The sequence below is a fragment of the Saccopteryx bilineata genome, chromosome 3 (assembly GCF_036850765.1).
Source record: "Saccopteryx bilineata isolate mSacBil1 chromosome 3, mSacBil1_pri_phased_curated, whole genome shotgun sequence".
NCBI lineage: Eukaryota > Metazoa > Chordata > Mammalia > Chiroptera > Emballonuridae > Saccopteryx > Saccopteryx bilineata.
In genome coordinates, this window is record NC_089492.1 from 291,108,750 (window position 1) to 291,132,381 (window position 23,632).

The 23,632-nt window shown below is 53.9% G+C and overlaps 1 protein-coding gene across 1 annotated transcript; it reads right to left on the minus strand.

The window, feature by feature from the left end:
• Window positions 1-616: 616 nt before the first annotated feature.
• On the minus strand, window positions 617-17,823 carry CCDC27 (coiled-coil domain containing 27). The gene is made up of 12 exons (XM_066266621.1): window positions 17,650-17,823; window positions 17,074-17,206; window positions 16,335-16,445; window positions 15,627-15,769; window positions 8,579-8,758; window positions 7,415-7,513; window positions 6,702-7,071; window positions 6,330-6,460; window positions 4,001-4,078; window positions 3,589-3,801; window positions 2,665-2,769; window positions 617-825 (listed from the first exon to the last, which is right to left on the minus strand). Exons 1-12 carry the CDS (start codon window positions 17,821-17,823, stop codon window positions 703-705), a joined length of 1,860 nt encoding a protein of 619 aa, XP_066122718.1. The 3' UTR covers window positions 617-702.
• Between the last annotated feature and the right edge of the window lie 5,809 nt (window positions 17,824-23,632).

The following is a 23,632-nucleotide window of genomic DNA, read 5'->3' on the forward strand; positions in this document are numbered from 1 at the left end:
GGGGAAATTTTTTTTTTAAAGAAATCAAAGGGGAAGATAAAAGGGGCTGATAGATTGGGCAGATGAGAGAAAGCAAAGCAGAGGATCTCTGGGACTGGATACAGAGTAAAACGTAAGACACATGCTTCTTTTGTATGCAGCAGTTAACAGTTGACAATTAGCCTAGTAATAACATTGAGCGGATCTGTGCTCTCTGCTCTCCTGGCTGCGCCCTGAGGGGTCTGGGACAGATTGCGCTCACCTGTCAAAGGCACGTTATCAGGTATGTTATAGATGCAGAAAGACAGCAGACAGGCTCCAGCAGGTTATCAGGTATGTTGTTAGAGATGCAGAAAGACAGCAGACAGGCTCCGTTCACGTAAATCCTGACCTTTGTGGAGCTCAAACACCACCCTCGGGCAGTACAACCTGCCACAAACCGCTTTGGCTGGAACGTTTTAACCTTAGACCGTCCTGTGTGATTGCTTTAGGTCTGTTTGTAAGGCTGCCGCACAGGCCTCCCCTGAGCTTGTCGGGTTTAGTACGTGGCCCCTTTTTTCCCCGTTCACAGGGGTGTTGATGTCATCCAAGCCCTCCTGTGAGTCCCCAGGGAGGAAACAGCGAGACCGTGGCCGACAACAGTTTAATTCTGAACCAGAGTGCAGAAGCGGGGCCACCCAGGGGCGGCTCTCTGGCAGCACCCGGGCTGCCGCTGGGCTGAGCCTACTTAGCCAGCTTCTTGGACCTGCTGGGCGAAGAGAAGAGCTCGGACTGCTGCAGCGGTGGCACTTTGACCCCTTTCTGCCTCAGCTGGTTGTAGTAATCGGTCCTCTCCGTGATGATCCTCTATAGAAAAGCATTGGGCAAACAAGTTTGTTACACGAGTCTTTTGGGTTCGCTCGCTTGTGTGGGGCAGCATTAGGTGTGTGTAGTTCTGTGGAAGGCTGCGGGGGCTTGCCCAGGGGGAGGGGCGGTTGTTTGCGGAGAATGGGTGTTTGACCTGGCCTGTTTGGGCTGGAGAGTGCTGAGGCTGGTGAGGGCAAGTCTAGAATGGGTCGGGGCTTTTGAGACCCTAGTGAGAGGGAAGCGGTCTTCCCTGCCTGTTTGCTCGTCCGCCATTATGAGACTTTACTAAACGAAATGGGCCACCATTTTCTGACTCCACAGTTCCTTTCCTGTCTGCCCGAATCCCATGGGAACCTGCATGGGAACCTGCATGGCCACGATGGCAGCCACTGGCCTTACACAAAGGACCACCACCACGGGGCGCCTAGGCTGCACTGCCAGCCCGGGACCCGCCCTGTCCTTCCCCGCAGCCTGGGCTGTGCTGGGGAATCTTGACAAGTGGCTCTCCTGAGTGGGGGGAAGGCTCTGGCGTGTAGCGTTTGCCAATGTCTGTGCTGTGAAAACAGTGACCCCGGAAGGGAAGCCCATTCTGGTTCTGGGGCAGCTCAGCCCTGATTGACGCTGGTGCCAAGTCCACTGCGACTGGGAGACTTGCCGAGCCTCAGGTCTGCCCCTCAGGGACTCTGTCCTGCATAGGGAGCCTGCCCCATCCTCTCCTTAAGCCTCTTCTGGCCCACCAACAAAGTAAGGGCCTTCTTCCTGGCTCCTGTTGGTGCTGATGACCCTCCCACCCTACCCCCTCTCTCCTCCATCTCTCCCTCCCACTTCTCACCCTTTCCTCCCTCTGTCCCATCCTCCCTCTTCCTCCCCTTTCCACCCATCTCATTCTCCCTTCCCCCATCTCTTTTGCCCATTTCCCCCTCCTCACCCTTTCTCCTCTCTTCCTCCTCCTCCCTCTTCCCTTAGCCCAAAGGACAGCTGGGCCACAGAGACCTCTCCCTGAGGACTGCTGACACCTTCCAGGAGCGCCACTGACCAGGGGCCCTCCCCACTTCTCAGAGGAAAGGAACCGCTCTCAGGAAAACGTGGGTGCTAGAAAGGCCATGGGCACCCTCTGGGGTCAAAGGACCCCACAGTCAGAGGAGCCCTGAGTGACAAGGGCACAGGCCCACACAGGTTGTTGAGTCAGCCAGGTGCCTCTTCTTCCAGAGCCCTGGCCTGGGCCACATTGAAGGTGTGTGCGCGCCCACACACACACACACACACACACACACCACCACCACCACCACCACCCCTACGAGGAAGCCTGGCAGCTCAGCAAAGTCAAGTGTCAGGCCCTCAGCGGCTCCGCCAAAGGCCAGGTGGGTGGTGACTCCACTGCCAGCCCCAACCCTGCCCTACTTCTGAGTCCTCTGCTTGGGGTCAGGGAAGAGCCGGCCTGGGCCAAAACCACGGAAGGCGGGTCATGCCAGGGTCCTGGCTTGGCAGGATGGCGACTCCTCCGAGGTGCTAACAAGCATCCCCGGAGGCAGAGCTGGGCAGAACTGGGGCCGGGCTCCTGCTTCTGGCGACTCCCCGGGACGCCAGCTGCTTGGCCCCCTTCCCAGTGCACCCTGGAGGGTTTGCTTCTGCTGCTGGTCACTCAAAGCCAGCTCCGTGACCACCCTTCGGGAGACCTGGTCCCCTCTGCCTGAGCAGACAGGAAGTACACGGCTGGGGGTGACAGAACAGTGACGCTGCCAGGACTCGCATAGATGTCCCCAGCATCCAATGCAGGCTTCTCCCTACGCCCCAGGCTGCAGGTGCGGGTGGCCCGGGGACCACATGCGCCGGCTCTACCTGCAAGGACTCCAGGATGTCTTGGTCAGAGATCTCGGTTGTCAAGGACTTGATCCCTGAAACGCTATAGGTGGCCTGCATGATCTTGTTTCTTAGTTTTTCAAGCTGTGAGCGAAGGGAAAACACGTTGCTGGGCCTCCGCGGGAGGAAGGCCGGTGCCATCCAGGGAGAGGACCCCTCCCCGCGCCCGGTGCGTGGTTTACAGAAAGCGGGCTCATCCTCAGTGCACAGCTTGAGGGACCAGGAGTGAGGGTGGAGGGGGTCAACGTCTGCCTGCGAGCTAGAAGGTGCTACATCTAAACCCTGACCCGGGGTGGCCCCACCGCACAGACTTTCTAACCCACTAATGTTTTTTTTGTGTGTGTGACAGAAACTGAGACAGAAGGACAGACAGAGACAGGAAGGGAGAGAGGTGGTAAGCATCAGTTCTTCATTGTGACACCTTAGTTATTCATTGATTGCTTTCTCATATGTGCCTTGACGGGGGGGGGGGGGGGGTCCAGCCAAGCCAGTGACCTCATGCTCAAGCCAGCGACCTCAAGGTTTCAAACCTGGGTCCTCTGCGTCCCAGTCTGACGCTCTATCCACTGTGCTACCACCTAGTCAGGCTACCTCACTAACAATTTTAATTGGAAAAGTAAAACCTGCACATGGTTTTTAAAAAAAAAAAAAAACAGAAACACTCAGAACAACCCCAGGCCCACCCCCCTTCCCCAAAGGAGCTTGGGCCGCAAGTCTCTTCCTGACCCCAGGGAGACTCTCCCTGCCTCAGGCCAACGTCCTGCGTATCAGTCGTCCCTCACTTTGGGCATAGAAGGAGATTCCTGGCGGTCCCCCCTTATGCACTCAAGGTGGGCCGGGGACCCTGGAGCTCTGGGCAGTCTGCCGCTGGGCCGGGACCTCAGGGGTGGCCGCCGGGAATACCCTGGCCTGGGTGCTCTCCAGGGCCACGCGCGCCTGCTGCTCGGCCTCCTGGACCGTCTCCATCCTGTTCTCCGTTTCCTCTTGCAGCCGCCTCTGTCTCTGCAGGTGGGCCTGGCTGAGGTCCACCTGGGTCTGCAGCTCCCTGACCTGAGTGTTAGTCTTGGAGATGGTGTCTTCCCGGTCCGTGAGCTCATGCTCCAGGTCACATACTTTCTGGGGTGGGGGGAAGGCAGGGGACGACAGAGGAGTAGATCCACCTGTTCCCACCCCTCTCTTCTCCCAGAGACGGCCAACTCGGACCCGAGTTCGTCAAGCCACGTCTGAACCCAGGGGCGGCGCGGGGCCCCTGTATGCCCCTGCACTCCCGGGCTCTGTCCGAGGGGACGCTGCCGCAGTGGGGGGCGCCAGTCACCTGTCGGAGGAGGAGGTTGTCCTTCTCCACGAGCCCTGTCAGCTCCTCCTGCTTCTTCTCATCCCGGAGGCTGGAGAACTGAAAGGCAGACGGGAGGATCAGAGGGGACCTGGCGGAGACTGCGGACGGAACACGCCTCTGATGTCTTCCTCCTTGAACCCCCGAACGCTGAAAGCCACAAGGGTTCTCAGGCAGCTGAGAGAGAAGAAGGAGATGGATACCGAGACTTGGGGACGTTAGAAAGCGGGTCCCAGAACGAGGAATCCTAAGACGGCAGCAGAGAGAGCTCAGGGCATGTCTGTGCATACTCCGAGTCCCCAAATGTCTCTGAAATGGGTGGGGCTGGTTCTCTGGATGTGGAGAGATGAAGGTTCAGACACCCCCCAACCAGAGTTGCCAGGTGGTCCAGTAGGGGTCTGGCCTGGGAGATAGATGCCAGGCTCGGTTGTGGGTAGAGACCCCGGACTCCAGACTGGGGATGTGGGTGCTGAAGAAGGAGGCCACGCCCTCCCCCTACCACCCCACCCCAGGCTCCTAGAACACCAGCAGTGAGGCCTTCACATCTCAGGCAAGAAATACTTCCAGTTTCCCAGATTCCGGGGGATTCTGACCCAACCAAGAGAAAAGACACAAAAATTCTACCTTTGAACTCTCGGTTGAAATGCCCACACACACCACTATCCCTGCCGTGTGCCGTGAAGCCCAGAGCTGTCGCCATGTGCTCTGATGCTGGAGCCAAGCTCTCACAGACACGACAGAGACCAGAACAAACTTCCAGCAGGAATGATGGGAAACAGCAATGGTGCGAGAAGCTAAAGACCAGGGGGTCACGAACCCTCAGCTGGGAGGAGAGAGATACTGTAACAGAGAAGCAGAAAGAAAAAGGAACACCCAAGGGGGACCTTGGACATTGTAAATGTTATCCCCAAGTCCAGACTCAGGAGGAGGGCAGTGGATAAATCCAGGGAAACTCCTAGAAGTAGAGCGAAGAGACCAAGTTGTGGAAAGGAGGAAGAGGAGGCAGGAAGGAAAGATGACAACCAGAACAGAGAGTCCGGAAGTCCGCCAGCCCAGGGACTGAAGCGTCAGTCGAGAGTGCAGCAAAGAAGGAGGAAGAGATCAAAACAAAACAAAAAACAATGAACAGAGAAAAATTCCAGGATGGACAGATGGAAACCGGGGACAATGTAAGTAGACCCTCCATAAGGCACAACTTTGTGTGGCATTTCAGAACACCTGGGACCAAGACCGGATCTTGTACCTTTCCAGAGAGGATGCAGCCACCACCAAGGACTAAGTCATGTCTGTGTGAAAGCACAGCAATGAGGTGACCCTTGGGCTCACTACCAGCAGCCCCGGACTCTGGGATATAGGGAGCCACCCTGCCAAGGAAACTCTTCCCAAACTGGAATTGTATCCAACCTAGCTGTTAATGCACAGAACAAAGACATTTAGGACAGACGGCATTCCCCCTTCCCCTCGCCCCACCCCTGCCTATTTCCTTTTGTCCCTCACTCATCTTTTCTGAAAAAACACCTGGAGGATGTGCTCCAGAGAAAATAAGGGTAGATCAAGAAAGAGGAAGATGTGGACACAGCAGCTTTAACATGCTTTGTGTATGAATCGTAACACTGTTTTGCAAACGTGTTTCCGTTAGGTGTGCTTGCCGGTACTGTCCCTCCAGGGTGTAACTGTGGTGTCAACTCACGGACATGAGTGGAATGGCATTGGAGAGGGCAGGGAGGACAGAGTGGTGCACTTGGTAACGCTAAGACAGAGAATAATCTGGACTGGGCCTCAAGTGTGCTGTCTGAGACACAGAGAGTGATTCTCTAATGAATCGGAAGAGGTGGAAGCGGTCGCCTCGGTGAAGGGACAGATGGGAGGGAAGGGGGCAGGACCCTCCTGTTTTGCGTGACAAGACTGTGGGACTCTGGTTCTTTAAGCTACGTGGGTGGAAAACTTCTATAAAAATAAAAACAAGATGCTTCACAAGGAGCCAGCTCAGCAGAATGGTACACACTCGACACATGGGTGGGGGCTCTCACCCCCAAGACTCAGGAGCTAAGAGGTGCTTGAGGCATGGCCAGTAGCCAAGAGGCCCAGGGGACAGGGTAGCTGCTGAGGCCTGAGGGCAGCGCGGGGCCCTGGGGACCCGGTGTGCAGCCCACTTTGCCTCAGTCAGCGATGTGACCCTGGGAGAGTGACTTCTGCTCCCTAAGTTCAGCATCTCCATCGGTGGGATGGGACAGCTGGTGCCTCCCCTGGAGCTGCTGGGGGGACCCAGGGGAGCCACACGGGGGCCCGGCGTGCTGAAAGACACAGCCACCTTGTCGGTCATGGCCTGTATCTGATGCTCCCGCTCTCGAAGCTCCTTCTGCAGCAGCTCGTTCTCCACGTTCATCTTCTGCAGCTGGGACTCCTGGTAATCCACTTGTCGTTGTAAAGATATGCAGGCTCCTGAGTGAGCGGCCGTGTGAGATGCGGGGAGGGGCAATGAGGACAGGAGGGAGCCGGGGTCGCCCGGCTCTGACGCTCCCACGGGTGCCCACCTCCTCAGCTCCCTCCATGCCCTCCCGCCCTTCCTCCCCCATAGCTCCCAGCTCAGAGGCTCAAAGTGGACCCGGGCCTGCCCTGCCCGCCCATCCCCACTGCCCAGCCTGGGCGGGCGGTTCCACCTCTGCATCCGGCTACCTCCTACCTGTTGCCAGGGACTGTCTGGCCCTGGCCACCTCGAGCTCGAACTGGAACTCCTGGATCACCTGCTCGTACTCCTCCAGCTGGGCAATCAGCTCCTCCTCGAAGTCCTCGTCCATGGAGCAGACCCTCCTCCTGCCGCCCTCCTCCTCCTCCTCCAGAGACTCCCTTTCCTCATCTATTTCCAGGTCCAGCCCCGCCACCCCCCACTCCACTTCCTCCGCAGCGCCCTCACGGACAGCCCCCTCTGTGCCCACTGCGTCCTTGCCCCCCGTGCCCGTCACCCTCTCGGCCTCCCCTGCCAGCCCCTCTTTCTCCTGGGCACGGCCCTCCAGGTCCCTGGCTCTGTCCATCATGACATACTCCTCCTGCATCTGGGGAGGGAAGGGAACAGTAGGCAGGACTGTGGGCACCCCTGGGGCAGTATAGGAGCAGGGGGCACACTGGGTGCTTGCCACCATCACAGCCTCACAGTCTACGGGGGTGAGGGGGCTGCCAGGAACCAGCACCCCAGAACAGGACAAGGGCTGGAGGTGCTCTTCTAGGTGGGGGCTGCCCCGCCCTCCTCCCTGTTCCCTTACAGAATGACTGAGGGCTTCCCTGGGGCGGGGGGGGGGGTGGCACCAGGTTAGGGCTGCAGGTGGGGTGGCATGACCCCTGCCCCTGCAGGTGAGTCCCGGATCAGTCCTGTGCGTTCGGGACGTGGCCAGCCCGCACCTGCCCCCATCGCTGCAGCTCCTCCTCCTCGTCATGGCTGGAGGCCCTCTGGGTGCTCAGCCCACCTGCCTGCTTGGGCCCCCAGTCGGAGGGTTGCTCCTGTGAGAGACGAGAAAGAGAGACAAGACGCCGCGGGGGACCTCAGGGTTTCACACAGCTCCCTCCGCTCCCCAGGTGAATGCACCACCAGGACCTGTCCCCTTGGGAGGGGGAGAGCAGCCGCTCCACATCAGGAGGAGGGCCCGGTGACCTGCAGGTGGCCCCTAGGGGGCAGTGACCTTGCAGCGGTGAGCACAGGCATTTGGAAGCGTCGAGGGTCCAGCCTTGGACATGCCCACCTTGCATGTGGTTCTTGTCCTGCCCTCTGCCGCCTCTTACTTAATTCACAGCCCTCAGGCGCTGGGCAATGCTTCCAGCCCTCCCTGGACTCCCGCTGTCTGCTGCCTGCCGACTGCCCCACAGTTGGTCTCTGGGCAGTTTCCTTTGTAGACATGGCATCTGGCGACAGTGTGCCCCACTCGTGTGTGCCCCCTGTATGAATCGGGCTGTCCCCTCAGGTATGAAAGAAAGCAGGTCTTAGAAAGACCAGGGGGCTACTTACTGGGGCCTCTCCGGGCTGCCCCTTGACCCCTTGACCCCAGATGGACCTGCCTCATTCAGTCCTCTGCCCAGACCAGGGAAGAGGGGCAGCATTCCCAAGCCCGTTGACAGGCAAGGACACTGACGTCCCATGTCCCACAATCAGAACAGGCCAGGCGAATCCCAGTCACCTTCGCCCTCAGGACATGGCCAGGCCAGGTCTGGGGACTCCGCCTGTGGGGTGCCATCTGTCCGGATGACAGAGGAGCTGGCCCCCACTTTACAGGTAAGGAAACCGAGTCCGGAGAGTGCCACCACCTGTCCCAGGGAGCACACGCAGCGGCTGAGAGCCAGACCAGCTGCACAGCTCACAGCCCCTCTCCTGTCACATTCCCATCACCCCTCCTCCACTCTGTCCTGGCGCCCGGAACCTCGTGACCCAGCCCAAGCTCCCACAGGACATGGTGACATTCAAGATGATGGGGTGTGAGGGCAGCGAGGGGCTCGGGTGCTGAGGGTCGCCGGGGGGGTGCTGCACGCTTCGGAAGCTCACCAGGACCTGCCGGCATGGGGCGCTCGGCTCACCTTCACGCCCTGCCTCAGGAATGTCTCCTCGAATTTGTTTCTCAGGAGGTATTTCAGCTGCTTCCTCAGGACCTCCGCCTCCTCCTGGAGTGTTAAGATCGTCTCGTCTTTCTTCTGAACCTGCTCCTTCAGCTGGGAAAGGCGCTGGACCTCCTTCCCCAGCACGGACAGGCAGTAATCCTGGGCAGAAAATGGGCAGCCCCTGTGCTGCATGCACTTGGCCTCACACCCTCCAGTCACCCCCAGGGCAGCAGCTCCAGGCCCAGGGAGAGCAGACCTACTATCCTGGGATCCTGAAATCCTGAGCCCAGGATGAGTGCTTCTTTACCCAGCCATGCCCTGACCTAGGGCAGGTCTGAAATCCCTGCCCAGGAGATTCCTGGAAGCCCACCCTTCAACCTGGCTCCTGGCCAGCTGCCCACTGTGAGAGAGGACACCAGTCTTCTGTGCAGCCCCACACCTCACCAGTAACTCCCTCCAAGGGCCACTTCTTAGGGGCTTTCTGCCCCTCAACCTTCTATTCTTAAAATCTCAATGCTCTAGAGCCTTCAATATTGGAGACACAATACAAATGGGGTGTTTTGGACACACAAGAAACAGAAAGAACTTGTCCCCAGTAGATCTGAAGTTGGAGAAAATAAAGAGAACTCTTCAGGCAGGAGGGAGATGGTCCCAGACAGAATTCCGGAAGGAAAGATAACTAGAAAGTCCTCCAGTATTTGGGAATTAAATGGCAGGCTTCCATAGAACCCATGAGTCAAAGAAGAAATCACAAAGGAAGTTAGAGAATATTTTGAACAGAACAATAATGAACACTTGGACATATTGAGACTTGCAAGGTGCAGCCAAAGCTGTGATTGAGGACAAAATCATAGCCTTCAAATGCATCTAGGAGTGAAAGCAATGGAAAACCATTATGTAAGGATCCATCTCAAGAATTTAGGGAGAAAACTGCAAATTGAACTTAAAGAAAAAAGATGGAAGGAAATTTTACAGAGAAGTGCAAGGATGAGTGATATAGTGAGGAAGAGAGAGGACAGAGCAACTATGACAACATTTTAGCATTTGGTGAATCTGAAGGGTATGTGGGAATCATTTGTACTATTAGGTTATGGGGGGAAATAATCATGCAGAAATCATACATCTTCACTCTTCCTGTGGTGACTTTTAGGCACGCACAGGTGTCCTGAACCATACAATGATTACTGGGAAGGGGGCACTCCTTCCCTGGAGCTGCTGAGTCTGCACAACACACATGCACTGCTGCAGGTGGCGGTCTTGCCTCCCGAGGACGCGCTCATCTGCGACAGCTCAGAGGAAGGTAGAGACGAGAGGAGGAGAAGCTTCACGGCACTACCCTTTGACCTCCTGGAGGCAGCCAAGCCTGCAGCCCTTCCCCTGGTTGGTGGGTTCATACGCATGAGCTGAGCATTCCCTTCCCACACACCCTGAATGAACAGCAGTCCTGCAGAGAACGTCCTGGTCCTCTCTCTGTGTGGCGCTACCTAATGATAGCCTCAGGCCATCTCCCCAAAGTGGAATCGCTTGGTCAAAGGATACAGACACATTTTCAATTGTGAAATCTATTCATAAAATATCAAGGCAGAGTTCAGGGAGTCAAGGTCAAGTGAGTAGTCACAGACCCAAATGATGGGGTCACGAAAGCTTCCCCACCTTAAAAAACAAAAGCTGACTCTTAAGAAGAGACAATGAACATGGATAAACTTCTGGCAAGACGGATGGAGAGAACAAGAGAGAAGGCATGCATTAGCAATGTCAGGAATGAAAAGGAAACCACCTCCTGCAGACCCTCTAGCAGCGTGGGGCGGGTGGGACATGAAATGTTATGCAAAATTGACGAACACACAGGCGCGTTCCCAGAAAAACACTGCTTTGCCCAAATGGAGGCAAGAGGAAGAAGGAAATCGGCATGCCTCACAAGGAAACGAATTTGTCGTTTTTTAAAAACCAACCCTGTGAAGCTCTCTCCAGACACAGCTTGCGTTCCTTCAGAATGTAACAAAGAGATGAGGCCAAAGCCCAGTGCAAACTCTTTCAGAGAATTGGAAAACAGGGAAATGGCATCCCCACTTTTTTGTTGTTGTTATGAATAACTGACACCTAAATCAAACACAGGAATTATAAGACAGGCAACTAACGGGCCAGCCTCCCTCATAAACAGAGGTGGGGGGAAAAAAATGACATGACAAGGAATGAACTCATAGGGCCGTCGGTGCATATCAAGCTGATTATTACTGAGTGTGCGTTCTCCTCAGTGGAACGGCGGGGCCCGAAGTTGTATAGATGGGTGGAGGACATGACACATGTTGGCGCGCTGCATACAGGTTGGTGAGTGATAGACACGTGAATTCCAAACTGCCCTCTTGATGTTCCGCCTGTCTGTCGGAACTCACCCTTGCTGGACTGTCGCCCCTGGGGCAGGGGAGTTCTGGGAGGCTGGCGGGCCGCCCCTGGGGAAGCATTCCGGACATACCAGGACATTTCATTCAATGCCCACTTGCTCGAGACTCTCCTTTTACCCTATAAATTAGTCCCCCTAGCTTGTATTGGTGCCCTTCTTCCCAGAGAAGTGCCCCAGCAGGTCTTTCTCCTTTAATAAAGCCTGCACATGTGGTGTTTGAGTGCCGTCTCATTCTTATATCTGGTGCTGAAACCCGGGACGGGGTACCAACTGCCTGGATGCCTTGCCGGCCAAACTTACAACCAGGAGGCAGTGGACAGCAGCAGCTTGTCCGGGCTAACTCCCTGATTCTGTTCGGCTGTGTGAGCGCAGTTGAGCGACTGGCAGTCCGACCCTGTCCCGAACCCCTGCCGGACCAGAGAAAGGTAAGGAGTTTCTCCCTTCCCTCTCCCGGTTGGCTTTAATTCGACCCATAAGTCCCTAATCCATCATCGGACGGTTTTCTCTGGTCAGCCTCACATTTTGAGGGTTTGCCATTTTTCTGTCCCAGGGACAGCACATTCCAAAAGTCTAAGTGCTTAGCCAAATCCCTCCACATTCTCTTTGAGCTCCTTCTTAGGTGGTGACGACCCCTAAGCAGGACGACTCCACATTCCCAGGAGAGCTTTCTCCTTTGAGATTGTGATTGGAGGTGGGGACGCCCTCTCTAGATCACTAATCTCCACATTGGGCTCTTCAGAGTCAAAGCCATATGACCAAACCCCTGTCTTCTACTCATTTTCTTTTGCCATACTACTGCCTGGCCACAATACAAACTAGACAATGACTCCCATTGGCCTGAAAACGGGACATTCAACTACAATATCCTAAGAAATCTTGACAATCTTTGCCACCGGATGGGAAAGGCTTCTGAAATTCCTTACATGCAGGCTTCCTTTTACTTTTGCTCCTGTCCTTAATTTCTGTGCCTTCTGTTCTACATGCAAGCCGTTTTTGGCCAAAAAAACCTCACCTAAAACCTCCACTCCTAATCTTTCCTTCTCCGCAGACTCCCAACTCTCTTCCCCTCCTGCCTGACCCCCGGGGGCACCCCTCTCTCGGGACCCCTCTCTGGTGCCTCTGCAAATCTTTTCTACTCGAGACTCTTCCCTCCAGAAAGGCCCCTCCCTTCTCAGAATTCTGTTTTCTCATTCACCTGCAAATCCAGTCTCTCTTCCTCCTCCCCTGCTGGCCAGGGGCCCCTCCCTTCTCCACTGTGTTCTTAACCCCCTCCTCCCTCCTTACAGACTGCAGCCTCTGCCTTTCTTCTCCTCGCCCCAACCCCCCCTACACACAGACTACAGCTATGCCCTCTCCCCCTTGTCCTCTCCCCTCTCTTCATAGCTCCAAATCTTTTTTACTCCTCTAACCACATGGCGCCACTACTAATACCTCAACCTCCTCCTCCTCCTGCAGATTCTGACCCTCCTTCTTTCCATCCAGCTGCTCACACTGTCCATCTGTCTGCTTTCTCTCTTCCTCCCCTCTTTTTTTTTTTTTTTTTTTGCACTTTTCTGAAGCTGGAAACAGGGAGAGACAGTCAGACAGACTCCCGCATGCGCCCGACCGGGATCCACCCGGCACGCCCACCAGGGGGCGACGCTCTGCCCACCAGGGGGCGATGCTCTGCCCATCCTGGGTGTCGCCATGTTGCGACCAGAGCCACTCTAGCGCCTGGGGCAGAGGCCACAGAGCCATCCTCAGCGCCCGGGCCATCTTTGCTCCAATGGAGCCTTGGCTGCGGGAGGGGAAGAGAGAGACAGAGAGGAAGGCGTGGCAGAGGGGTGGAGAAGCAAATGGGCGCTTCTCCTGTGTGCCCTGGCCGGAATCGAACCCGGGTCCTCCGCACGCTAGGCCGACGCTCTACCGCTGAGCCAACCGGCCAGGGCTCTCTTCCTCCCCTCTATGCTGGCAACTCCCTGCCATCTCGAAAAGCTTAAAAAAGCAGAGTTGTCTTTTGAGCTGTGTGAGTGAGTAATCTGTTTTGTCTCTTTGTTTATCAGAAAACACTTCTAGCATAATTTGAATTGAAACAAGTAAAGCATGCTCATTTAAATTCCTTATTTCATAATTTGTAAAATCTTTGTTTAATGTGTAACTGTGTCCGTTTCTAAGGCCTTAAACCAATAATTACCCACCTCTTAAACCAGGCTTACTCATCCCCATGGACTCTCCCTGCAATACTCCCATCCTTCCTGTTTGAAAACCTTCAAGGGCTTATCGCCTCATACAAGCCTTACATCTAATCAATGAGGCGATAATTCTCCTCCATCCAGTAATCCCTAATCTCTACAAGTTACCATCACACATTCCCTCAAACACCATTTACTTCACAATCCTAAACCTCCAGGATGTCTTCTTTAGCATTCCTCTACACCCTGATTCTTACTTTCTGTTTGCTTTCATCTGGACTGACCCAGACACTAATGCAGCCCAGCAACTTACATGGACTGTCTTACCCCAGGGGATCAAAAACAGCCCGCACCTGTTTGGGCAGGCACTAGCTCAGGATTTAGCAGCATGCAATCTCAAAACTAATACTCTCTTACAATATGTAGATGACCTACTCCTCTGCAGCCCCTCCCTGCCTGCCTCGAGGAGACACACCTCCACCCTTCTTAACTTCCTCACTATGAAGGGATATCATGTCTTCTCTGCTAAAGCTCAACTTCACTTAGTCCTTAGTCTATCTGGGCATCGCCTTAACCCCCACCACCTGAAGTCTCACCCTAGATCAAATTCAGACCCTCCACAGTCTCCAACCACCTATCACCGCAAATCAAATCCTTTCTTTCCTTAGTCTAATAGGCTTCTTTAGACACTGGATTCCCAATTTTTCTCTCTTAGTCAAGCCCTGAGCATGGCTTTTAAGGTCTATAATGGCCAAGGGAGTAACAGAAAAGGCAAATAAGGCCCAAAAGAAGTCAGGAAATACCAGCTTTTGGTATACACTCTTAAAGGCTCCAGTGCCCTAAAGGACTTCATAGAATTCCATCAGGGCCCTGCTCCAGAGTGGAAAGGAAGGTCATTGAACTGAAGCCTGCCAGGCTCCCGGCCCCACTGACTGACATGTCTGTGCTGTGAAAAGAGGGACATGAGAAGGTAAGGTGCCCCCTTGCTCCATGGAGGGAAGGTTCAGTCTCTTCTAGCCCTGCTCCAGCTACCTGTGACCTGACCTTGCCCAGCATGCTGGGAATTGCCACTGAAGGCCCAAGGACATCGTTCACGAGCCTAAGGTATTTCTTCCAAGTAGCAGATAAACTGACCTCATTTCTTGTAAACACAAGGACCATCTACTATGCCTTGCCTGAATATTTGAGTTTTATTTATCCCTCAAAGATCTCTACTGTGGGTATTGACAGTCTGATTTTGTTACTTTATTTAATGTATAGCATCTCCTTTATTCCTCTTGTCTCAATGCCCCATGCCTATTGTAGGCTGGGATCTGCTGCTAATTCCAGCTAAAAGCAATGGTCACTAGGACTTAAACTCTAGCTGCAAAGTGTAGAAATGTAACCACCCTTTCCCTAAGTACTTGCAGGATTTACAGGTTACTCAGCAAACTGTTCAAAGACTGTTCAAGAGGCGCTTCCAGCAGTACATCACCCAAGGACTGACTTTCACATGGACAGGTCCACACACCATAATCCTGACAACTCCCACTGTTGCTAAGGGTGACTCTTTCCTCTACCCTGACCATCTAGAGCTCAGAAACAGAGAAATGAAATGACCCCTTGTCCTTCTATTTATTCTCTATTCACCTCTCAACCTGCCTCAAACCAATCAGGTGCTTTCTACTTATGTGGGACCAACATCTATATATGTCTCCCTACTAATTGGACAGAAACCTGTACCCTAATCCAGTGGTCCTCAACCCCTGGGCCGTGGACTGGTACCAGTCCGTGGGCCATTTGGTACTGGTCCGCAAAGAAAAAATAAATAACTTACATTATTTTTGTTTTAGTTATATTTAAGTCTGAACGATGTTTTATTTTTAAAAAATGACCAGATTCCCTCTGTTACATTCGTCTAAGACTCACTTTGATGCTTGTCTCAGTCACATGATACATTTATCCATCTTACCCTAAAGGCCGGTCCATGAAAATATTTTCTGACATTAAACCAGTTCGTGGCCCAAAAAAGGTTGGGGACCACTGCTCTAATCTATCTCACCCCAAATATCAACCTGCCCCCTTGCTCGAGACTCTCCTTTTACCCTATAAATTAGTCCCCCTGGCTTGTACTGGTGCCCTTCTTCCCGGAGAAGTGCCCCGGCAGGTCTTTCTCCTCTAATAAAGCCTGAACATCTGGTGTTCAAGTGCGTCTCATTCTTACAGTGAGGTCCATCGGAGGCTTAAAGTGCCACCCTCTGGGCTGAGGGTGGACAGGGGACAGAAGGTCCGTTAAGCGTCTGATTCACAGACGCCAAAGGAGGGGCCTGGAGGTCAGTTCAGACCCTGTCTGGGGACCTTCGGGCACAGCTACCCAGATTGTGGAACAGAGGTGGGGGGGGGCGTGCAAGGCAGTCTCTCCAGCAGGGTGGGGAGCCAGGGTGCCAGGGTGCTGGGGCTCCGCGCTCAGCAGTACCTTATCGTGGATGACGGAGATGTACCAGGGTGTTCGCTTTCCCAGGTGGCCCAGCCCCAGAACCGGGCTCATCGTTGGGGTCTTGCTCTTCTTCCGCAAGTAATTGAACTCACAGGCGCTCTTACTGAAGGCCAGATGGGGCCCTGTCGGGGAGCAGGGGCGTTAGACTCTTCCCGGCTGAGTGGCCCTGCAGTCTTCCAAGGTCCTGTCCCCCTTTTGAGACCCTCTCCCCCAGAAACCCTCCCTTGTCCAGCTGGGTTCCTCCATGTCTCCAGGCCACGCATGGTTGTCCATTCCCCCCCCCCCGTGTATCTGCTGACCAAGTGGAGGGACGCAGAAAGCATGCCTGAGGCTCCCAGAGCCCGGGAGTCAGGACAACACGGTGACCCTGGCGCTGCCTGTGCACAGGGGGACCTGGACACTTGCCAGGGGCTTCCTCGTACTCAGGTACAGCTGTGGCTGTCACGTTTGGATAACAGAAATGAGTGGACAGTATTGGTCTGGAGGAATGGTCCCTATTGGTCTCTCGACCCCGGGACGCAGCCTGGGGATCCCCTGTGTACGGACATGGGGCCAGGCAGGCAGGTGGTCCTGGGAAGGGAGTTCCATGGAGCGGGAGCAGGGGCCCCGACAGGTGCAGGCAGAGGCTCTCAGGGCCTGGGCGGCAAGGAGAGGACCCTAGTGCCCAGCAGGCCCTGCCGCCCTCACCGTCCACCTTCATGTCCGAGCCCCGCTGGCTGGAGAAAGAGTCCCTGGTCATCTTCCAGGACTCGGAGCCGGGGCGTTCCTCCTCGAGGACAGCGCGCACAACAGCTGAACCTGCAAGGTGTTTTAACCATGTTGGCTGATGACTTGTGGCACGATCCCGAGGCCTCCCGGGCCAGCGTCCTTTTAAAATATCAGGTCGGATTAAAGGTGACTGTTCTCCGCGGCTGCATGGGGCCACCGCTCCTCCCACTGGCGGGCCACCGAAGCACACCAGCTGCAGCTGATTTAATTTCTGTTTCCCTCTGACCCCCAGGAGCCTCGGCTGCCCTGTCGGAGTCTCTCTGGAGTCTCGGAACACCTGGGGTGCAGCAGATGGTCGCCTGCAGTCATGACGGTTCTCAACTCTGCATTTCAGAGGGGTTGGTCCCTAATAAGCTTTCATCAGCCTCTGGACCTCTTTGTCCTGAAGCTTCCAGAATCTTCAAACTTCTCTTTCTCTCCCACCCCCAACCCTACTGACCTCTGCTGAGTGAGAGACAGGGAGGCAAGGGACTGAGGGACAAGGGGGAGGACGGGCGGCCCTTTCCTCCCGGGCCCTCGCTCTGTCCCACACACAGCGCCAGCGAGGGGCACAGTGGTTTCAGAAGCAGTGCTGACTGCCCGGAAAGGTCCTGACCCCAGCAGGGAGGGAGGAGGTTTCCTGGGGGGGGAGGACGGGGGGCTCCGTGGTGGCTCTCACCGCAGTCGGACATGGACGTGGCCCGGGTACAGAACTGAGGGCAGCCGGGGCGACTGAGAAACACCTTGCGCATCGCTTCCACCTCCGACAGGAAGCTCCTGTCCTCGGGGCTGGGGTCCTGTGCTAACTCATTCTGGCGGAGCAGGAAGAAGAAAAAGAAGAAGGTCATGGGCCACAGCGGGGGCCTGTCCCCTCTCCCTGCAAACCCCAAGCCGGCTGGCAGCCACGCGGTGGTGGCACCTGCTCTAGAATCCGCCGTGGCTGAGCCCAGGGGATGGTCTGCTCGGAAATCCCCTGGGGGCGGGGGGCTCTCCAGTCCTCCTCGGTGGGTTGCAGGCACGTGGAACCCCGAGTGTTCTCTTCCTAAGCTCTTCTCCGTCCTTCACTACTTCTCAGGACACCCTCCTCACCCCTGTAAGGAACGCTGGATGGGGGTGGGGGTGGGGTCTGCATCTTCTCCCCATCACTGAAACACCTGGAGAGCTCTGGGCACCCTTCCCCCACCACCCCGCCCCTCCCCGAGCCCTTCTCAAGCAAGAGAGGCGGCTCCGCTCCAAGGCTCCTGCAGCCTCACACCTGCCTCCTGTGGTACCAGTTGGTGGCCTGGGTCGACTGCTGTCGTGGGTGGAGTGTCCATTCCGGGGCTTGGCTGTCCCGGCCGCACATGCTCCTGAGGACCTTCAGCCCTTTCTCCATCAAGTTGGGCAGGGTGTTCGGCCCCTGGGGCTTGCTGGCTCCCAGAGGCAACATTGCGACAGTGCCACAGAGAGGACTGAGCTTCCCCACCCCGTGATGACTTAGAGGAGGGTTCCTGCAGGTCTCTCCGGTCCGGAGCAGGGCCCCGAGGAAAATGCAGCGCCCCCCTCCCCCCGCCCCGTGCGGACCTGAAGCCTGGCACCGGCCAGGAGGAGACCAGCTTCCAAAGCTCCACAGCCTGTGGGATCCTGGGAGCAGAGTGTGGCATCACAGATGTCTCCATGGAAACAGAGCAAGGCATCCATCTTCATTTCCTGAGACCCGTCTTCATTTTCTACAGGGCAGGGGCCCCACAAGCTGCTTCCCGAGTCGCAGGATGTTCTGAGCACGGAGAAGTGGCCTGAAGCATTAGCAGCCATTCTGTTTTGTTTTGTTTTCATCATCAGTATTTCACCTTATTTACTTAAGTGGGGTTCTTTTTTTAAATTAATGTATTTGAGAGACAGACAGAAACATCAGTCTGTTCCTGTATGTGCCCTGACCGGGGATTGAACCTTCAACCATTGTGCTTCAGGATGATTCTCTAACCAACTGAGCTCCCTGGCCAGGGGTACTTCATGTTATATAATACCTGACACCAGACCAGTGGCTCAGATATGAAAATTAGATGACCTTGGTTAAAATCCATAATCGAGATGCATTTCTTTAACACCTGATATTGTATTCTTTTTTTTTTTATTTTTATTTTTTATTTTTTACAGAGACAGAGAGTGAGTCAGAGAGAGAGGGATAGACAGGGACAGACAGACAGGAACAGAGAGAGATGAGAAGCATTAATCATTAGTTTTTCATTGCACGTTGCAACACCTTAGTTGTTCACCGATTGCTTTCTCACATGTGCCCTGACCATGGGCGGGCCTTCAGCAGACTGAGTAACCCCTTGCTGGAGCCAGCAACCTTGGGTTCAAGCTGGTGGGCTTTTTGCTCAAACCAGATGAACCCGCGCTCAAGCTGGAGACCTCGGAGTCTCAAACCTGGGTCCTCTGCATCCCAGTCCGACGCCCCACCCACTGCGCCACCGCCTGGTCAGGCATATTCTTTTTAAAAACTAGAATTGGGGGGCCTTGTGGGGAGAGATGTCCTCTAGAGAAATGCTCACTGGGATTCTGTTTGAACCTCGCTGCCCCAGATTCTCAGACACACGGGCTTGGGGCTGGCAAAGGACCTTAAGAAGTGACGTTGGCAAGTCTCAGCGTCCAGGTTGCTGTCTGAAAGGTTTCTTTACAGCCACTTCATGGTTTTCCAACTGCAATGGGAAAAAACAAACAAGCCAGGCATAAACGGCCCCATTGTGTGAGACTCTATTGATATGAAATGTCCAAATCCATAGAGACAGAACACGCATTGGCGGTGGCCAGAGAGGATGGGGGAGGGGATAGGAGTGAGTGTCAATGGAGACGGGGTTCCCTTTTGAGGGGAGGAAGAATGTTCTGGAACTTTCATGGTGATGGCTGCACAATGTTGTCAATGTGCTACATGCCCCTGATTACACACTTTAAATGCTGATTTTTAAAAAAGATTTTTTGATTTTTTTTTTAGAGCAAGAGGAAAAGAGAGAGAAGAGAGAGAGTGGGGAGCATCAACTCATAGTTGCTTCATTTTAGTTCATTGATTGCTTGTCGTATGTGCCTTGACCAAGCAAGATCAGTTTCAAACCAGCAACTGCAGCATTCTGGGTATCTGTGTTCTATCCACTGTGCCACCAATAGGTTGGGCTAAATGGTGATTTTTGTCTTAATAATAATAATAAAACTGTAGCTGTCATAAGTATTCCATCTACCTACAATGTTATACACTTTGCTTTTAAAGTATTTTAAAGAACTTAAAAGAGATGTGCTCTCTAAGAGAGCAGCGGCAGCTTGGCCGGGCTAACCCCCGAGCCTGTCTACAAGGCCCCCTTTTCTCCGACTTCCCAGTGTGGGCTCTTCTCTTTCCCATAAGGTTACTAGAGAGCCGGAGCAGCCCTGCCCACGCTCTGCTGCTGCTTCTATTCTAGGCCCTTCCTTGTGTCCCGGTCCCCAGCTTTAATAAAGCACTGTCAAAATCACCTGGACTTACATTGTGACATCTTTCCTACACAACATCAAGAACCCACTCCCTACCGGCCAGCCCTAGGCAGACCCAAAGGGCCCCTTTCCAGTACCAGTATAATTCCACTTCTATAAGGACCTAGGCCAGACAGACTCAAGAGACAAAAATTAAGAGGCAGGGGGAGTGTTCCTAGCACAGGAAGCGGGTTCACCAGCGAGCTTGGCTTCTTGAAGAGCAGTGGAAACCAGATCTTTGGAGGGCCTTTGCTCCTTGTGATGGGGAACGGCCATTAGGAAGGTGTGAGACCTCTTGGAAGCAGCCGGAATCCCCAAGGGCAACTAGCACACACAGGTTCCAGAGGCTGCTGTGACACAGGCCACAGGCGGGGCTCACACAACAGCGTTCTCCTCTCCCAGTTCCGGAGGCCAGAAGTCCACCATCAGCTGTCTGCAGAAAGAACCAGCCTCAGGCCTTCCCAGCTGCTGGCAGTTTGGTGGCCTCCTCCGAGTTCTTTGGTTTGCGGACCCATCACCCCATCACCCCATCGCTGCTTTCTTCCCACGGAGTTCTCCTTGTGTGCGGTCTGCATGCACATTACTTCTTTTACAAGGTCACCAGTCCTAAGGGGTTAGGGCCCAGCCTCCTCCATTATGAGCTCGTTTTAAGCAATTAAACCTGCAACAACCCTCTTTCCAAATAAGGACATACTCACAAGTACTAAGGGTTAGGACTTCAAGGTGTGAATTTGGGGGAGACACACAGTTCAACCCATTACACTACTCTATGAGCAGTAGTAAGTGTAGGAGTGCTCAGATGGGGAACTGCTGGTGGTGGGAGAGGCTCTCCGTTGAGGCAACAGGTTCAGAGAAATCGCCCCAAGGTGGGCGAGACCCGCACCTAGAGACAGAGCTTGGAGCCTCCACGCCCCGCCCCGCCCCACCCCACTCAGGCCATTCTCCAGAGCCCTGCCCCGCCCCCATTCTCCAGGCCCCGCTCCGTGCCCAGGGCTCCAGAGAAGGGTGGGGGCATCCTCGCAGTACGGGTAGACCTCAGAGGTTTGGGCAGGTTTAGCCTTCAATTTGTAAAAAAAAGAAAAGCAACATCTGTGAAATACAGTAAAATGAGGAATGCCTGGGAGTTCAGGCCTTGTCCAAAGTGGCAGAGGGATTGAATCTGGAAGATTCTGAGCTGAGAGACTTCCAGACCTGCTGAGTTCCCTGGTGCTGGCTTCCTTCCTAACTCGCACGGATGCGCAGGACGTAGCCCATGGTGGAGACCAGCTCAGCCATGGGCATGCACGAAAGGAAGGCGCTGTAGGACTTAAGAAAAAACACATACAAGACACAACATAGAGAAAAAATGGGCACAGGGGACTCCCAGCCTCCAGGACTGAGAGCCCAGATCTCTGCAGCCTCATCATATTTATTGGTCTCTCTGCTCAACAAGCAAATTAGCAGAGCCTGGGTCTAATTCAGGGGTCGGGAATTTTTTTGGCTGAGAGAGCCATGAACGCCACATATTTTAAAATGTAACTCTGTGGGAGCCATACAATGACCCATGTACATTACACTTTATCCAATAAAAATTTGGTGTTGTCCCGGGGGACAGCTGTGATTGGCTCCAGCCACCTGTAACCATGAACATGAGCGGTATGAAATGAATGGGTTGTAGTATATAAGAATGTTTTATATTTTTGACGTTATTATTATTATTATTAAATTTATCATCTTAACCATTTGAAGTGTGTAGTTCAGTGGTATATTTTTTAATTTTTTCAGAGACAGAGAGAGAGAGAGAGGGATAGATAGGGACAGACAGACAGGAACAGAAAGAGATGAGAAGCATCAGTCATTAGTTTTTCATTGCGACACCTTAGTTGTTCATTGATTGCTTTCTCATATGTGCCTTGACCATGGGGCTACAGTAGACTGAGTAATCCCTTGCTCGAGCCAGCAACCTTGGGTCCAAGCTTGTGAGCTTTGCTCAAACCAGATGAGCCCGCGCTCAAGCTGGTGACCTCAGGGTCTCGAACCTGGGTCCTCCGCGTCCCAGTCCGACGCTCTATCCACTGCGCCATCCCTGGTCAGGCAACCCTTGAGCTGTTTTGCACTCAATTTTCCTTAGAGCATTTTGTTGGTTAACTCAGTCTGGTGCTCAATATGGGGTCCTGAAACCAACTGAAACCCTTGCCTGTTGCCTACACAGCCCCCTGTGCTTGAATTGTCTTCCCAGCCGCACCTGGAGACCTCTGGTAAGTTTTCTCTGGTCCCATACACCTTCCACGCACTTGTGGTTGAGGTCTAGCAGAGTTCATTTGGCTTAGGTAGCCTCATGAAGTCACCTCAGTTCATAACTTTAGGACTGCAAGGGCTCCTCCAAACACTCGGGTTTGGTGCCTAGGAGTGTACCTCAGTTGCATTAAATGTCTTGGGAGGGTCTCCTTCAGTTTGAGAGTAAGGTTTGCAAGGATCCCTACTAACAGGCATTTGGGGGAAATGCTACATACGGAGTACAAAATGGGTCACCAATGGTAATGCTGGTGGTTAAGGAGTGGCTGGTTCTCATTGAATTCGGGTAGAGGGTAGAGGAACTGCAAATCAGGAAAGCTTTGGGCCGTACCTGTTTATTGGAGGGCTTGCAGAGACGGCTAAGCAAGTAAAACATGAAAAGTGCTAATAAACAAAGGAAAACCTGCTTTTTGCAGCGAAGGGCAAGGGAGCAGGAAAACAGCCCCTCAGTGGTAGGAGAGCAATCTGGGAGGATTTCAAGGTGTGAATTTTGGGGAGACACAGTTCAACCTATAACACTACTCTGTCAGCAATAGTAAGTGTAGTAGTGCTCAACCCAGGGAAATGCTGGTGGTGGGAGAGGCTCCCCCATGGAGGCCACAGGTTCAGTGGCATCGCCCCAAGGTGGGGTAGACTGGCACCTGGAGACAGCCTCCAGGACCTGCCCCGCGCCCAGGGCTCCAGAGGAGTGGGGGCGGCCTCACAGTCCAGGTGGACCTCAGAAGTATGGACAGGTTTAGCCTTCAATTTTAAAAAAAGGAAAAAAACCTCACTAATCAGGCACAGTGCTTGCAGCCGGTAAACCAGTGAGCAAGCCTAACACAAGCTGTTTTCCCCACCCCAGTGCTGGGTGCTCTAAATCTACATCCTAACCGGCTACTGTCTGGGGCTCTGGCTGATGAAATGTACTGAAATCACAGTCCAGAGAATTGCAGTTGGGTAGGCCTCTGAAAAATCACACATGGTGGTCTCAAGGTTTGTTGAAGATGGGGTTCCTTTGCACCCCCAGAGCTTATTTATTTGTACACTCGATTAGAAGAAAAGACTTTCCAAGAAGCAGTGGGAAGGTGGTGGGGGTTTTTTTTTACATGCTGCCTTAAGAGCTCTTATAAAATTAAAGAGGCTTTTATCATGTTACTTAAAAAAACTTTTTTTTTCTGTGGTAAATGCCTTAATAAATTAAATGAGGGTGCTGGCGCTCCTGAACCTGAACAGGAAGGAGGTCACTGGGAAACTTTTTCTCTTACCCTTTGTGCTTGTAAGTTGAAAACCAAGTTTACAGCCCAGAAAGGTATCCTACTTTCCAGCTTCCCACCTTGCCTACCAACTGCTTCCCCGATACCAGTTTTTCCCTCTCCTGCCTTTGTTTAAAGCAGGGGTCCCCAAACTTTTTACACAGGGGGCCAGTTCACTGTCCCTCAGACCGTTGGAGGGCCGCCACAGACAGTGCTCCTCTCACTGACCACCAATGAAAGAGGTGCCCC

Coding starts and splice junctions, on each gene's coding strand:
- CCDC27 (XM_066266621.1), bottom strand. CDS start 17,823: ATGTTGCCTCTGGGAGCCAGCAAGCCCCAGGGGCCGAACACCCTGCCC. Junction 15,770..16,334: donor CTCGGACATGAAGGTGGACG/GTGAGGGCGGCA, acceptor GCTCCCCGACAG/GGCCCCATCTGGCCTTCAGT. Junction 7,072..7,414: donor AGCTGCAGCGATGGGGGCAG/GTGCGGGCTGGC, acceptor TTCCCTCCCCAG/ATGCAGGAGGAGTATGTCAT.